This window comes from Daucus carota, chromosome 5, assembly GCF_001625215.2.
Source record: "Daucus carota subsp. sativus chromosome 5, DH1 v3.0, whole genome shotgun sequence".
NCBI classification, from domain to species: domain Eukaryota; kingdom Viridiplantae; phylum Streptophyta; class Magnoliopsida; order Apiales; family Apiaceae; genus Daucus; species Daucus carota.
The window spans coordinates 37,118,658-37,133,898 of record NC_030385.2 but is presented as its reverse complement, the minus strand read 5'-3'; the positions used below and the strand labels follow the sequence as shown (position 1 = coordinate 37,133,898).

General features: G+C 32.7%; 1 protein-coding gene, 1 long non-coding RNA gene and 1 other non-coding gene across 6 annotated transcripts; 1 reads left to right on the top strand and 2 right to left on the bottom strand.

The window, feature by feature from the left end:
* The first annotated feature begins 5,450 nt into the window (after window positions 1–5,450).
* TRNAR-CCU (transfer RNA arginine (anticodon CCU)) lies at window positions 5,451–5,523 on the top strand. Its single transcript has one exon. It is a non-coding gene; the product is annotated as a tRNA-Arg (tRNA).
* Window positions 5,524–7,242: 1,719 nt separating this feature from the next.
* LOC108221699 (uncharacterized) lies at window positions 7,243–8,184 on the bottom strand. The gene is made up of 3 exons (XR_010292506.1): window positions 8,026–8,184; window positions 7,531–7,625; window positions 7,243–7,286 (listed from the first exon to the last, which is right to left on the bottom strand). It is a non-coding gene; the product is annotated as an uncharacterized LOC108221699 (long non-coding RNA).
* A 675-nt stretch (window positions 8,185–8,859) lies between these two features.
* LOC108220659 (probable methionine--tRNA ligase) lies at window positions 8,860–14,098 on the bottom strand. 4 transcript variants are annotated; one of them, XM_017394483.2, is made up of 15 exons: window positions 13,810–14,096; window positions 13,575–13,676; window positions 13,107–13,251; window positions 12,105–12,258; window positions 11,812–11,967; window positions 11,452–11,682; window positions 11,212–11,355; window positions 11,014–11,104; window positions 10,805–10,911; window positions 10,576–10,690; window positions 10,178–10,296; window positions 10,022–10,087; window positions 9,788–9,916; window positions 9,219–9,362; window positions 8,860–9,116 (listed from the first exon to the last, which is right to left on the bottom strand). In XM_017394483.2, exons 1-15 carry the CDS (start codon window positions 13,958–13,960, stop codon window positions 9,048–9,050), a joined length of 1,923 nt encoding a protein of 640 aa, XP_017249972.1. In that variant the 5' UTR covers window positions 13,961–14,096; the 3' UTR covers window positions 8,860–9,047. The 4 variants fall into 4 exon arrangements, with proteins under 4 accessions (XP_017249972.1, XP_017249973.1, XP_017249975.1 ...); XM_017394484.2 differs by having other exon boundaries at window positions 13,575–13,673; XM_017394486.2 differs by having other exon boundaries at window positions 13,575–13,704; window positions 13,810–13,925.
* Between the last annotated feature and the right edge of the window lie 1,143 nt (window positions 14,099–15,241).

Below are 15,241 nucleotides of genomic sequence, written 5' to 3'. Positions count from 1 at the left end.
CAGATTATTTATGAAATATAGTAGCTTGAAAATTTTAATCTGATTTTGTTTCTATATAAAGGAGAAGCGATATAACTACCTTTTCAAAAAAAACTACCTTTTTAAATTTCGGATATATTAGAAGCAAGTTTCGAGAAGATTTTCTGGAATTTTTGGATAAAAAATATCAAAAATTAGAATTACCTTTTTTCGTTTCGATTTCAGAATCTGATTTTATTTCAGATTATTTATGAAATATAGTAGCTTGAAAATTTTAATCTGATTTTGTTTCTATATAAAGGGGAAGCGATATAACTACCTTTTTTAATTTCGGATATATTAGAAGCAAGTTTTGGATATATTGGAAGCAAGTTTCAAAATCTGATTTTGTTTCAAATTATTTATGGAATATAACAGTTTGAAAGTTTTAATCTGATTTTGTTTCTGATTATTTAATTATGGGAAAGAGTAGCACACAAGTCACTCCGCACCTATAAATACCCCTATAGGTTATAGGTTGTAGAGTTTTGGATCATCTAAACACCATCTACTCTCTCTCTCAATACCACAACCCTACATCTCTCTGGTGATAGTTCTCTTGCTCGATTTCTAGCTCGGTGATGTTGTTCTTCTGCAACGATAAGTGAAGGTTGTTTATACGGTATTAAAAAATAAAGGTTGTTGCAAGCAAAGGTATAGACCGCTATGTGAAAGTCGACAAATCTAAACACGGGAGAAGAATATAGCCTTGACTTGATATTGATGGATGATATCAATAAATTAACTATTAGTAATGTATGTTTGTTGGTTATTCTGTTATAATATTTGTTTTGTTAATCGGACATGTTTGTTGTTAATTTTCATATGATTTACTTTGTATACAAGAAAATATTATTCATGCATTATCTGTTTACTCCGTTCAAACAACTTTTAAGTCAAAGTTGTTTATACAATATTAAAAAATAAAGGTTGTTACACGCAAGAGTAGTTATAGACCGCTATTTCATGGATGCACAATCAATCCAAAAACTTTGAGGAAGTTGACAATGTAAGAACATGATTACTTTTCAAAAAAAAAAAATAGCACAAATAAAATTAAGATTCGTCGTGTTTTAAATTGTTAATTACGTGTAGAAATTTATTTTCATTTTTTCACCATGAATTATAATCCAATTTCGCAATTTTATATATTAGTATTGGTATTACATCAAGATTTTTATAATATAAAATTTATTTTATTCTACAAATATTAAATCATGAATATACTCTTTATAAATAGCCACAAAATTATTATACTCTACGAATATTAATATTAAATCATTGATATAATTTTAATAGGCCGCCGCAACGCGCGGTTTATCAACTAGTATAGATATAATTTAGGAAATTTGATGTGGCATATATTAATTACATACATGAATACATCATATGCATCACAAAAATGTTAGTTGGATTTTGGAGGAAATATGGGGTAGGTAAGACGTGAGGAGAGTGGGTTTGGTGAGTCCAAAACCAACACAATCAAGTGGTTCACATTATATATACGTAAGATGAAACGGCTACTCACCTCAATATTTTAACCCTTTTCTGTGCCTCGTTTAATTTTGTTTTGGCTTTTCCCCAAAAGTCCACCTTTTGACTTTTCTTTCTATAGCAACTCTAAGAATTTTTTTAATTCCGTCTGATTTATTAAAATCTAATCTAACATTAATAATTTCTACTTTTTCAATAAAGTTTTGTAAACCAATATACGAAAATAATAATAAATAGACACAATAATAGTATCCCACTATCTCTCATCTTAAGATAAAGAAATTAAGCAATTACCTTAATTTATGTTTTGACAGGTACACACATGTTGTATATACCAAGCTGGTTGCTAAAGTAACAATTTGTACACGTTTGCATTGGCCAGGTCCAATTTGCACAGATAGACAGTGGACTTATGGACATTGTAAAACCACGACCGCACACAATAACCCATTTTTGACAACTCACCGGCTTCCCACCGTGCATTAAAGTTTGGGCAATAGTTTATTCATTCATACAGCAACCACTTCTATAGTAGTGTGTAAGCCTGTAAGGGTGTAATTCGGACCGAGCGAGCTGAGTTTCGAGCCGGGCGTAATTCGAGTCGAAGTTAATCGAGCCGAGTTGAGCCGGCTCGTTTAACTAATCGAGCCTAAATCCCTACCCGAACTCGACTCGTTTAATTTCACGAGTCGAGTCGGGCCGGCTCATTTAACTAAACGAGCCGGTTTTAGCGAGTCGGGAGAGCGGCTCATTTAATTTTACACTTAATCGAGCCTAAACCTCTACCCAAACTCGGCTCGTTTAATTTCATGAGTCGAGTCGATCCGGCTCGTTTAATTAAATGCGTCGGAACTTTTGCCCGAGCTCGGCTCCTTTAACTAAACAAGTCGAATCGAGTTTACTTAAACGAGTTCAAGCCGAGCGAGCGCCCGACTCGAATTACAGCTGTCGTAGTGCAGCTTTAGCACTTGGTCAAGTCATGACACCACTTGATTTTATAATTGATAGTATAAATTTAATAAAGTACCACTTGGTTTTTATAATTTATATAAATTTAACATACCATTACTTTGAATCGATAAGCACATGATAATATGACGTATAGAGATGAGACCCGGAAAAATTGCAATTTAATGATATTAGATAATGTTTTTTTTTTTGAAAGGAAATTTCCATTAAACTAAAGAATCTCGCAAACAGCCTCTTCCAAACAAGAAGGGAGAGACATAAAATCAGTATGGCAATTAACTAACCAGGGTAAACGAGCAAATTCATGAGCTACCCTATTAGCATGATTCCTAACAAAATGAACAGAAGTGTTAACTTAGATCTCTCTACAAAAATGTTAAAGGTTTTTTTAGAGGGTGGGGCGGGATACCAATTTTCCCAAGTTTTGACTCTACAACATTAGTATATTTAAAACTTCTTTTATTCAAAATAAAAATATAGCAATTGTAATTTTATTTAAATAACTTTTTTTAAAACTATCAACCCAAAGCTCCTCCGAGTTTATGGAAAAAATTTAAACGGCTATAAAATAATCGTGAGGAGTATAAAAAGTTTCATTCACAAAATATGAATAGTTAGTATATTCCTAAATATAGTGTCCTCAACAATTTTAACGAAGTTCTAAAATTAGAATAATAATAAATATTGATGATTAAAATTAGGGGAATTATCTTGTATATTGTTTTTTCAATCTTATTTTCAAAAATACTACCTTATCCAATCTTATTTTCAAATCTCTAAAATATTTTCAAAAATACTACCTTTTTGAAAATATTTTCCAAAAATACGGTGGTTGCATATGCAACCATATATGCAACTACAAATCATGATTTCAAGTTTCAGTTTTCAAATGTCATTTTCGACCTCATCATTGGAGTCGATATATATATATATATATATATATATATATATATATATATATATATATGGATCCAAATATGAGGTCGAAAATGACATTTGAAAACTGGAACTCGAAATCAGGAATTCAGTTGCATATATAGTTGCATATGGTTGTATTCAGTTGATTCTATTGCAATCTAATGGCCCCGCCAGGGGCACACCATACATCCGTTGCAACTTACAGTTTTCAGTTGCATTTAGTTGCATATGAGGTTGCATTCAGTTGATTCTATTGCAATCTAATGGCCCCGCCAGGGGCACCCATACTTCAGTTGGAACTTACAGTTTTCAGTTGCATTTAGTTGCATATGAGGTTGCATTTAGTTGAATATGAGGTTGCATTCAGTTGATTCTATTGCAATCTAATGGCCCCGCCAGGGGCACCCATACTTCAGTTGGAACTTACAGTTTTCAGTTTCATTTAGTTGCATATGAGGTTGCATATATATATATATATATATATATATATATATATATATATATATATATATATATATATATATATATATATATATATATCGACTCCAACGATGAGGTCGAAAATGACATTTGAAATCTGAAACTTGAAATCAGGATTTGTAGTTGCATATATGGTTGCATATGCAACCACAGTATTTTTGAAAATATTTTAGAGAAGGTAGTATTTTTGAAAATAAGATTGGATAAGGTAGTATTTTTGGAAATAAGATTGAAAACGTAGTTATGAATAAAAAAAGCCCATAAAATTAAGAATAGAGGTCTCCTTTAGACATTCGCCCCGGCTTGATAGACAGTCGCATATTTTTCTTTTTTCTGAAGAATGGTATTGTTAGGAATTAGCGCTTAGGCGCTAGCGGATTGAATTAGATATTTTGATTTGTTGATTGAAATAAATGTTTTGACTATCGGATGTTATTGAAATAAATATTTTGACTAGCGTATTGAATAAACGATTTTTTGTAAAACTGTTTGATAAATAGGTATTTGATGAGCTTTTTATGACGTATACCAAAACTTCCAACCTAAGAAACTCTTCAAAATTAGCTTTTTGAGTCCAAACTTCTATTTTAATCCCCGCCAATTATCAAAAACTAACATTAGGGGATTGAAAATGGTCAAACCACTAAAACACCCAAATCTCTTACTTCTAAATATGATCAGTTACCCTCTCTCCTAACCATTTCCTTACGGTATCCTTCTCATCGCACTATCCAACTCTTTACATTTACTTCACACAATTTTCATGATTTACAATGCAAATTATGTTGACTTTTAACAAAATAAATGAAAATTTAGTAGTATTTTTGTATAATCAACGTTTGACAATGATAACAACATATCACATTTAATATTTTTTAAATATGTGTGATTTGTACAAAATGGACTATTATAATTGGAAGGAGGGAGTAAATATCAATGGGTCCGACCACTTTACCCTTTTTCTCCATGCTCAAATTATATATAAACAAATAATTATATATAAACAAATAATTGAGACTGAAGGATCGTTTAGCTCGAGGAGTGGTATCGGGTTGGAATGAGGATTCGGGTTAAACTAGTATGGGTTTAAGGTATGATATATGATATCATGTGTTTGGTTAAGTGCTGAAATCAATATATGCAACTTTTTTAAAAAATAAGTTATTAATATATATTAATTAAAAATATTAATAAAATTATTATTGTCTTATATTTTTACATCATTGATTTAATTTTGTATCAAACATTAATTTCATTACTTAAAGAGAGACAAAAAAATAAAAAATGAATATAGCTCATACCTCTATCTCATACCCACCTTCCCACTTGGGTATCAAACACCCATATCTTGGGGGTTTTAGGTATGAGTTTCAAATTTTATTTTTCTCAATCAAACACTAGGTATGGGTTTGGAAAGAATAAACCCCATACCTGATTTCAGAAACTCACGAACCAAACGAGCCCCGAGGAGTATGAATAAAGCTGGGCGGGGCAATTTCGAGTTCACCATTCTGATCTCTGGAGTTCTTTAAGGTTAATAGATTATATTGCAATGTACCACATATTGTTGTGCGCCTGTAGCTCAGTGGATAGAGCGTCTGTTTCCTAAGCAGAAGGTCGTAGGTTCGACCCCTACCTGGCGCGTATGAAAACATTTTTTGTATGAGTGTATGTATAAGAAAAATAAAAATGGAATGAAAATTCTATATTTTTATCTTAATAAGGATGAAAATATATTTGTAATTTTAATATTTTATTAATTCAATTTATACTTATATATTATATTTGAATAAGTAATAAAGCCAAATTTTTATTTTTCAAAACTCACAATTTGAAAAGAATGCTAAATTGTCTGTTCATCGTATGTTTACCTCGACATAAATTACGATACTCTGTGTTAATTGAAGGTAATAAAACCAAATTTATACTCTTATTTGAGGGAAAATGAGAAAATAATCCCTTCTTCCATTTCGTTTCGTGATGGTAATAGAATCATATATATTCTTATTTAAGAGAAATTATAAAAATAAAATTTCTTCCATTTCATTTCAAGCTAATTAAACCAAATATTTCACATATTTGAAAAAAAAATGATTCTTCCATCTACTTGTCGTAGTTTCTACAGTCATTTGATATAAAAAATTTGCATGAAATGCTCATTCCATTTATTCATTCATTCTATTTTCTACGACCCTTTAATATAAAAAGTTTGCAATCTTTCAAATTCCTCTGTCATTTCATTTTATACAATTTTCTTTCTTCTTATATAATTACATTTTTTATATGGAACCTTAGTTTGTCACTTACAATTCTAGCATTTCCTTGCTTTCTCTCTTTCAGTTAGCTGTTACCAGATTCAATGTGTATCTTCTTATCTAAACTTTGCTAGTAGCACTAGTAGCACATGCATTCCATACCAAAATCATGATTTCAGTGCACTTGAACCTGGCAAGAAACCAAATGACTAATTTTTTGGTTTGGACCTGAAGTTTAAATTCTGTCCTGAATCGAGCTTATTTGAACTGTTTGCCTCCATAATTACTGAAAGGGACTCTAGTATTACAAGTCCTAGCATCCAACTCAATGGATGGACTTGTTTACACAATTGAATGAGGAACCTAACATCAACACCCACACCAACCAAAACCACATTCCAATCAAGAACCTAACATCAACCCCCACACCAACCAAGACCACATATTCTATGACAATATTATTTTGATCGCGACATTGTAATGTTGATTGCATATTAGAAATAAAGGCATCAGTACATTGTGTTAATAATCATCTAGAGCATATTAGTAGGTCTACAAATCATTATAAACCCAGAAAGTGAGAACACAAAGTCTACAAACCATTATAAGCACGGAAAGTGAAAACAAAAAACACAACTAATCTAAAACAAGAATTTAGTAAACATGGAAGTTGCATTATTATATATCAACGGTTTTTCTAATGTGTGCCCAAGGGCACACAATAAGCACGAACTCTCATGAAAATGGCTTCTTTTGATTGGTGGAATTGGTGTAAATGCAGGGGGGCCATCAACATTTATTATCCATCCACCAATCAAAAGCTAGTATTTTCATGGGAGTTAGTGACTATTGTGTGCCCATGGGCACACCATAGAAAATTCGATATATCAAATAAGGGTTTAGAGTACAAAGTTAATAAACACAGCTCCTTTTGTTACACCCCAATCACATGTAATTAGCACAACACAAAACTATGATCCTTCACATCCCAAACCCATATCTGATCTATAAATCCAACATTGTCCAATCCATCAAAGTCATACACCTGTTCATTTCTTCTTGTTAATTTTACCTAAATCACCTCCTCCATTGTTGTTTCCTCCACCTTGTGCTGCCTTTTTCGCTAGCTTTTCTTGAAGTGCCTTCGCATCCCTGCACACACAAACCACCACATCAAGCCGCCCACATTACCATCATTACTAACACACAGAAACTACACAACCACACACAAAAGTTTTGAACAAAATAAAATATACCCTTCCCAGCAACGAGAAGTCGAGGTTCAAGTACATATCTACACAAAATTTGGCTCTGGTACAAATCTACGTGAAATTTAAATTTCTGTAATCAATCATAAACAAATGTGCATACGTATAAGGCAAGACCAAATTCTCACCTCTCTCTTCTTTGTTCAGGGGTTAATCCATCATCTTTCACTTGCTTGCCCTTGTTGCCCGCTCTAGCTTGAGCCCTTTCACGGTCTCTGTCCCTCTGATTTCCCCGTGCAATAAAATTAAGGACCAAACAATCACATATACACAATTATTTAAACGCAAATTCAATTCATCATGAGCAAGAACTTCCCATCTTGCTCATGAATAAGATAAAAATTCAATCTTTCCCCATAATTGTTTTATAACCCTAATTAAACCCTAATTATTTTTTTTCTGCGAAAAAGAAAAGGGTGATCTAAAATCAGAGGAAAGAAACATATCATAAAGGATATGAGACATTCTTGATTCTTGAACAGAGCCCGGAATTAAAACTCAATCTACAACAGCTTTAAGAGCCTGTAACAAATTTGCATAGATAAAAGACAATCAATTTGTGAAAAAAATAAATTGATCAATATATCAAAAACAATATATACTGGGAGAGAGAGAGAGAGTACCTGTTGAATTAGAGAGAGATTAAAGCTGGAGCTAAAACAATAGCAGAGATGAAGAAGATGGGTGCGTTCGTATAATGGAGAAAATATATAACAACGTGCAGAAGAATCGAGAAGCTGCAAGATGTATATTTTTGTTATTTTGTAATTGCAATTACCAAATCAATTTTGTACTTGCTCACGGTGTTTTCTGGGCCGTTGGATTTTGACATTTGAGACCTTATATCAACGGTTCACAATTCGGCCTGCTGATGGCACTCTCGAAAATATAATGAAATATAAAAGTAGGTTAATTCTTTTACTAAATAAATATATTCGTAAAATATTTATTTATATTTACCAGTAATACGTGGGTGCTTCGCATACATAATTTTTTTATCCATTAATTTTGATGAAATAGATGCTTGTCGTGAGTCGTGACGATAATTATAGATATATAATTTTAATAAATTATTTCGTGTAATATTATACTTTCGATTGATTTGAGCCTTAAATTTTTAATACTATGTTAGATAGAAATATATTTAAAAATTCAATATAATGATTCAAATCAATTTGAGACTTAATCGTTATAATTTATCAATTTGATTAGATGAACTAAAAGTTATAAACGTTATCTTGATTTTTGTTATGAATAAAATTTTATATTTAAATTTTTACTGAAGAGATTTTTTTTTAAACAGGTTACAAAACTGTATTAAAATACGTGTCAAGCGATAAAAAAAATTATAAAAATTAGTGGGACGAAAGAAATAGTTGTAATGTATTGTGCTGACTGCAAACTAATATAGAAAGATGTTTTTGAAACATGTATGAAGATCTTCGGCTTCAGAATCATGTCTAAAACACTCCCTTGATATTATGAGATTAATTAATCTATTGTGAAATGCAAACTAGTGATGTATAATCATTGATAATTAGCAGGCTAATTTGGAAAAAAGAAATTCATGGTTCTAGAATAATATGTGCAAGATGACAAATACACAAAGTATGACCAATTTATCACAGTCCACAAAGGCATAGATTTATGTTGCAGCCCTGGTAGCTTGAGATCCAGCAAATTTCCTGCTAAAATGCTCAACTTCTTCATTTGTCTACACAAAAAAAAGTTTAACAGATAATAGCTAATGGAACATGCAGAAATAGAGCAACCAAACCTTGCAAGAAATATGAAATAGATTTATTCATTTTAGTACCAGTTCTTTGAATAAAGGAGCAGGAGTTCCGATAACATGACCAGCAGGCAAGAATTCCCATGGTCTGCTCACTTGTCCTAAATCGCCATCTTTGTCAGAAAGTGAAAATACTTTCTTAGGAGGCAAGTTCAGCTGCTTGAATACCTGTATTACCATTCAGAAAGATCTCTGAGGAAGATTACTATAGTAATCTCAAGTTGAAGAAGATTACTATAATGTCAAGTCAACTCTGGCGCGCTTAAGAATTTAAGTGGACTTTATTGATGCAATCATGTGAACTTCTAAGTGCCTGTCCCTGCAGCATACCCTTCTCTTCTATTTGTTAACAATATATTGAAATCGAGTCTTTATGGTCGTAGTCATGTGTGTAAGTATCAGTCGAGGGCTTTGTCTAAATCCTGTCTGCCTTGTGAAAAAAAGAATTTTAAGCATGTAGGGGAGATTGTCTAGTCAGAGGGATAAAATGGATACGATTTAGTACACTTAAACACCATTATATTACACAGGAATGCGACAAGGCTAATTGAGGTGATTTTTATGTAACTCTGAAAGATTTGATGGTTTGTTACCTCCATAGTAAATGATGGCATAAACGGTTCTAACAAGCATGCTATCAAATAGACCAGCCCAACTGATGTTCTTATAACAATTGCACATGAACTTTCATCTTCCTTGTACAGCTTCCAGAATTCAGTATTCTACATACACAGATTGGAAAATATGTAGATGTTTCAAATTGATAGAAATAATCATTACTTTTCTCATATAGCTGAAATGAAAAAACAGCTTACAGAAAGACTTACTTGCAGATAAGCGTTTCCTTCACTTGATATGCTCATTCCAGTTTTAAGTCCTTGCTTTAATTTGATCTAGATCACGTCAAAACAATGCTGTATGAGCACTTGCTTTTAATTTGGCTATAATCAAGCAAGAATTCATCACTCAAGGTTTACTATTACCTTCTCCATGTCATCCATGTATTGCTCAACATATTTACCAACTCTTTCTGCAAGTGCCTTTGTCGGGCAATGAGTTTCTGCACCAGGAGCATCTGGGACTATTGACCCATATCCCCGTCCTGTCCACGGATAGCAGAAAGTTAATAAGTTGGTAACCAAGTCGAGGCATATATGCAATATAAATAAATGTTGAAATGGCATAAGATAATGTCTAATTGATATCTTAGCGCATGTCAGTATCACAGTTCTATAAACGGTGTTTGTTCCATCAAGCTCTTTAAAGTTCCTCTGGAATGCTCTTAGACCATTTGTAATTTAATGTTAATAATCTTTAAATTTTGGCGGTGAAGCATTTGAATGACATGCATCTAGATTATTGCAAAAAACACGTGACAAACCTTTGGGCTTAGCAATGAAGGACAAGACTCGATTCACAAAATTTCCCAGATTATTCAGCAACTCTGAGTTCAGTTTTGCTTGCAAGTCCTTCCATGTAAATAGTGTATCTGAGGCCTAGTTGTAGTATATACATGTAAATATTTTATATCAACAAGTCACTTATTGGCAAATCATTATAGAAATACAGTTAACCATCATTTGTAGGGTAACAAAAACACATGAACATACCTCAGGCCTATTAGTTAGTAGGTAATATCGCCAAACCTCAGATGGAATTTTTGTATCTTTAGCATCATTCCCAAACACTCCTACCCCTTTACTCTTTGAAAACTTTCCTGCACAATTATAATTCAAATATTTAATTGAGTAATTGACTTTCAAATAACTCAGTAGTCTGGTTCAACAACCATAGTGTAGTATTTACGTAAAACCAACACCTGATTCATAGTTCAAATATTCTGTCACACTAATGCTCTTCATTAAGGTCCAATTTTCTCCGGTTCCAAGAAGTGTAGAAGGAAACATTACCTGAAGAAGGGACATGTATATATTTCCATAAACTTAAGTTTGTGTACATCAGCTACACACGAATACTCACACCTGCAAAAGGCATTGCCCGCGATGAAATATCTTACAGTGTGAAATGGTACGTTATCCTTCCCCATAAATTGATACAGCTCGACATTTTCAGGATTTTTCCACCATTTTTCCCATTCACTCGTATGACATGAAGTAATTGATATATATCCAATAGGGGCATCATACCACACATAAAAAACCTATAATTATTTAATCATGTATGTTAAAATTTCTTCAAATTAATAACGATAAATGAGATCAAAACAAGGAAATGGTAAAAGTTTATTTGATCTAACCTTATCTTCATATTTTTCATGGGGAACTGGAACTCCCCACTTGAGGTCTCTAGTAATGCATCGAGGCTTAAGTCCTTCTTTAAGCCATGCTTGTGTAGCCTTAAGAGCATTCTCACTCCAGGATCCTTCAACTGACATCTTGTTGATGTACTTGACTAATATATCTTTCAGCAATGGCAGCTCTAGGAACAAATGATCAGTGTCTCTGATTCGCGGAGTAGCCCGACAGACCTGTTGGAAAGCAACTTTTACGAATGATAATAAAATAGCTGGAATGGCCAAACAACACATTAAAATCTTTCAACATCTAATCCTCATTATGATATGTGATAATGCCATAAGGTTGATCAGGTGATTTACCTTGCATCTTGGGTTCTTCAGTTCAGCTGGATTCAATAGTTTTCCACACTTTTCACATTGATCTCCCCTAGCAGAATCATAACTGCAATCTGGCTTTGGACAGGTACCCTCGACAAACCGGTCAGCTAAGAAGCGTTGACAAGTGTCACAAAAGGGCTGTATTGATTTGAAAACATCATAAAATACAGAGATAAAGATTATGTCACAATGAAATGAACTTTTTAATAACAGGAATAAAGAACAACAAAGATACATGGATGTGTTACAAGCTTTAGCACAATATAATAATGTACCTGCTGCATCGTATTTTCTGAAATCCACCTATTTTTAAACAATTTTGTAAATATTGCTTGGCAGATTCCAGTTTGCTGAGGTGTTGATGTACGTCCAAATTCATCAAAGCTTATGTCGAACCAATTGTATATATCTTTGTGTATAGCATGGTATCTACATTATATAAGCGAACATTACATACAAGTTAAGGATCAGCTCTTACACGATCATTTGAATTGTCAACCAAATGCACGCGCACTACTCATCAGAAATAAAAATCGTTAGGAGCATATTTGTAAATTATAACCACGAAAAGTGTATTTTGACATAATTCAAGTGTAAACTTTTTTTTAAATTACTAACACCTTACTCCCTCTGTCCCTCTCATTTCTTTACAGTTACTATTTTGGAATGTCCCTCTCATTTCTTTACATTACTATAAATAGTAAGTTTTTCCCATCATTACACCCACTATCTTCTTCTACTATCTCATATTTAACAATAAAAACTACTATTACACCCACTACTTTCCTCCACTATCTCAAATCTACTATTAAATATTGGTAGGTCCCACCACTTTACCCATTTTTCATCTAACTTTACTCATTTTTCATACATTGTTTTGGTCTCCGTGTCCCCCTCCAATGTAAACAATTGAGGGGGACGGAGGGAGTATGATTTAGCCATTTTGCAAACTCCTTGATACTGTAAACATGTTGTAAAGGAAAATTCTGTTTTGATTATCATCCAGTTAAAACTGCAGAGTATTTAATGTTAAGAAGAGTCCAGGGGACAGAATGTAACCTAAACACATTACCTTACAAATGACATAATCATAAAGATTCTTATCTTACTATGACTGGCAAATCGAACAATGTTTGCTAATAATTTAAGCTAATATATTTTCTTTCCCGAGTACTAAGTAGCTAATAGTATGCTTTTAAATAAATATTATTAATTTTAACAGAAAATAGGCTGATTATAAATTGATTTGGAACAGGAGCCGAGGAAAGAACTTGTACTTTTCGCATATCTCCTTTGGGGTTAAACCTTCTTCCATGGCTTTTGTCTCTGTAGCTGTCCCATATTCATCAGTCCCACATATGTATAGGACATTGTAGCCACGGAGCCGGCAAAAGCGAGCAAAAACATCAGCACTAAGAACACCTGAAGACGAAGAAAACATACACTATCAAGTTCGGAGAAACTATTGAAAAATTGATATCTCACTCCTACATATTAGTATTACAAAACAGGAACATCTTCAAACTGGCTACTGTTTAGCATACAGATTAAAATTCTGTGTCTTTAAACTTTTGCTGGTTCCCTTTTTCCAAACAATCCATAAAATCAAAATCCCAAAATCCAGAATTACTTTCATTTGCGAAAGTTCATATTTTTGTTAACAGCCATTAAATAAAATCACTGAATTTTCAAAAATTTCCCAAATAAAGGTATTGGATATAAGCAAAACAAAGAGTGAAACTTACAGCCAATGATGTTGCCGAGATGAGGGACATTATTGACATAAGGCAAAGCACTGGTAATCAGCATGTTTCTTTTCCCTGGAATAGGTACCTTCTTCATGTCTTCTACAACCAAGAATTCCATGCAAGTGTTCTAATCACAGTTATTTGAAATTTGAAACTAAGGGAAGTCTTGAACTATAGTGGAATATTGATATTACACTTGTTAAAATTAAATGAATGGAAAAATAAGACTTACTCCTGAAGCAGAGAACACTGAGTGTCTGAGTCAGCATCAGCATGCAAGTTGAGTTTCCACTAACCATTAAAGCTTCTTTTTTTAGGCACAATCTATCAACTCTGCCAATGCCAAATGGAATGTGATTCCCCTTGCATCTACTAAATTTCATCTATATTACTGTTTTTTTTTTCTGTAGGGGAATATGATCAAATAGCTTAGATACAAGGAGCCAAAAAATTGGCACGCTTTGTCACGTACCAACTCAAACCTAAGGGGCCGTTTTATCACGAGCTCTGCTTTCACTTATCTCGGCGTCTCTGGGCTTTTACGGCTCATTCCGGCCCTTTTATAAAGCTTTTATCGGGTCGGTTGAGGTTTTGGGTTTGGGTCCACGAATGTTGCCATTTTTTTTATGTTGAGTATGTTTTGAAAGCATAACATTTGTCGGTTGAATTTTAAAAAAGTGTTTCTCGCTCAAAATAAAAAAATAAACAGAAGTTAAATATGAATTAAGATTTATAAGTGATTAAAAATATTAAATCCTAAAAAAACTAACGTTCTCAACTTTTTACGAGTAATTTTAATTTTTTACGCAAATGAGTCAAAACAAGCCTAATCCCCGTTTTTTTTATAAAAAACTATCATAAGCAGTGTCAGCGAACAGGGTCATATTATCCCTAGGGGTGGCAATCGTTTCGTTTCGTATACTTTCGTTTCGTGTATTTTCGTGTTTCGTGTACTCGAAGGTGAAACCCGTATCCGCCCGTTATTAATTTCGTGTACCTAATTTGAAACCCGTATCCGATCCGAATCGTTTCGTGTATATTATATATAAAAATATTAATATATTTTTAATCAAAAAATGGATTTAATATATATTTTCCTTTATAAATTTATTAAATGTGAATGATATATTTATATATGTATACGATTCTCTATAAATTTGTTAATGCATCTACAATATATATCCACACATACATATAAATATATACTTTTTACTCAATTATATATTTAATATATCATAACATATATATAATAAATATTATCTACAAATATTTCGTGTACTTTCGTGTATTTCGTGTACCCCAAATGAAAACCCATATCCGACACGAAATCTATCGTGTAATTTTGTGTTCGTGTACTTTCGTGCTTCGTGTATCGAAAATCAAAACCCATATCCATTTTTTTTGTGTCGTTTCGTTTCGTGTTAGCGTGTCACGTGTCAAATTGTCAGGCCTAATTATCCCGTACACATCTGACATCACACAAAAAAGATCGTTTAGAAACGAAAAAATATCACACAAAAACGTAACCACCGATTTTGAGGTTGCTTTTATAGAGATACAGTATATAAACTAAATGCAGATTAAAATAAAACTATGACTAAGTATGTTTGGCGACTGATGGTGGACTCCCTGCATAGTATACAACTATCACACCAATCAAAATT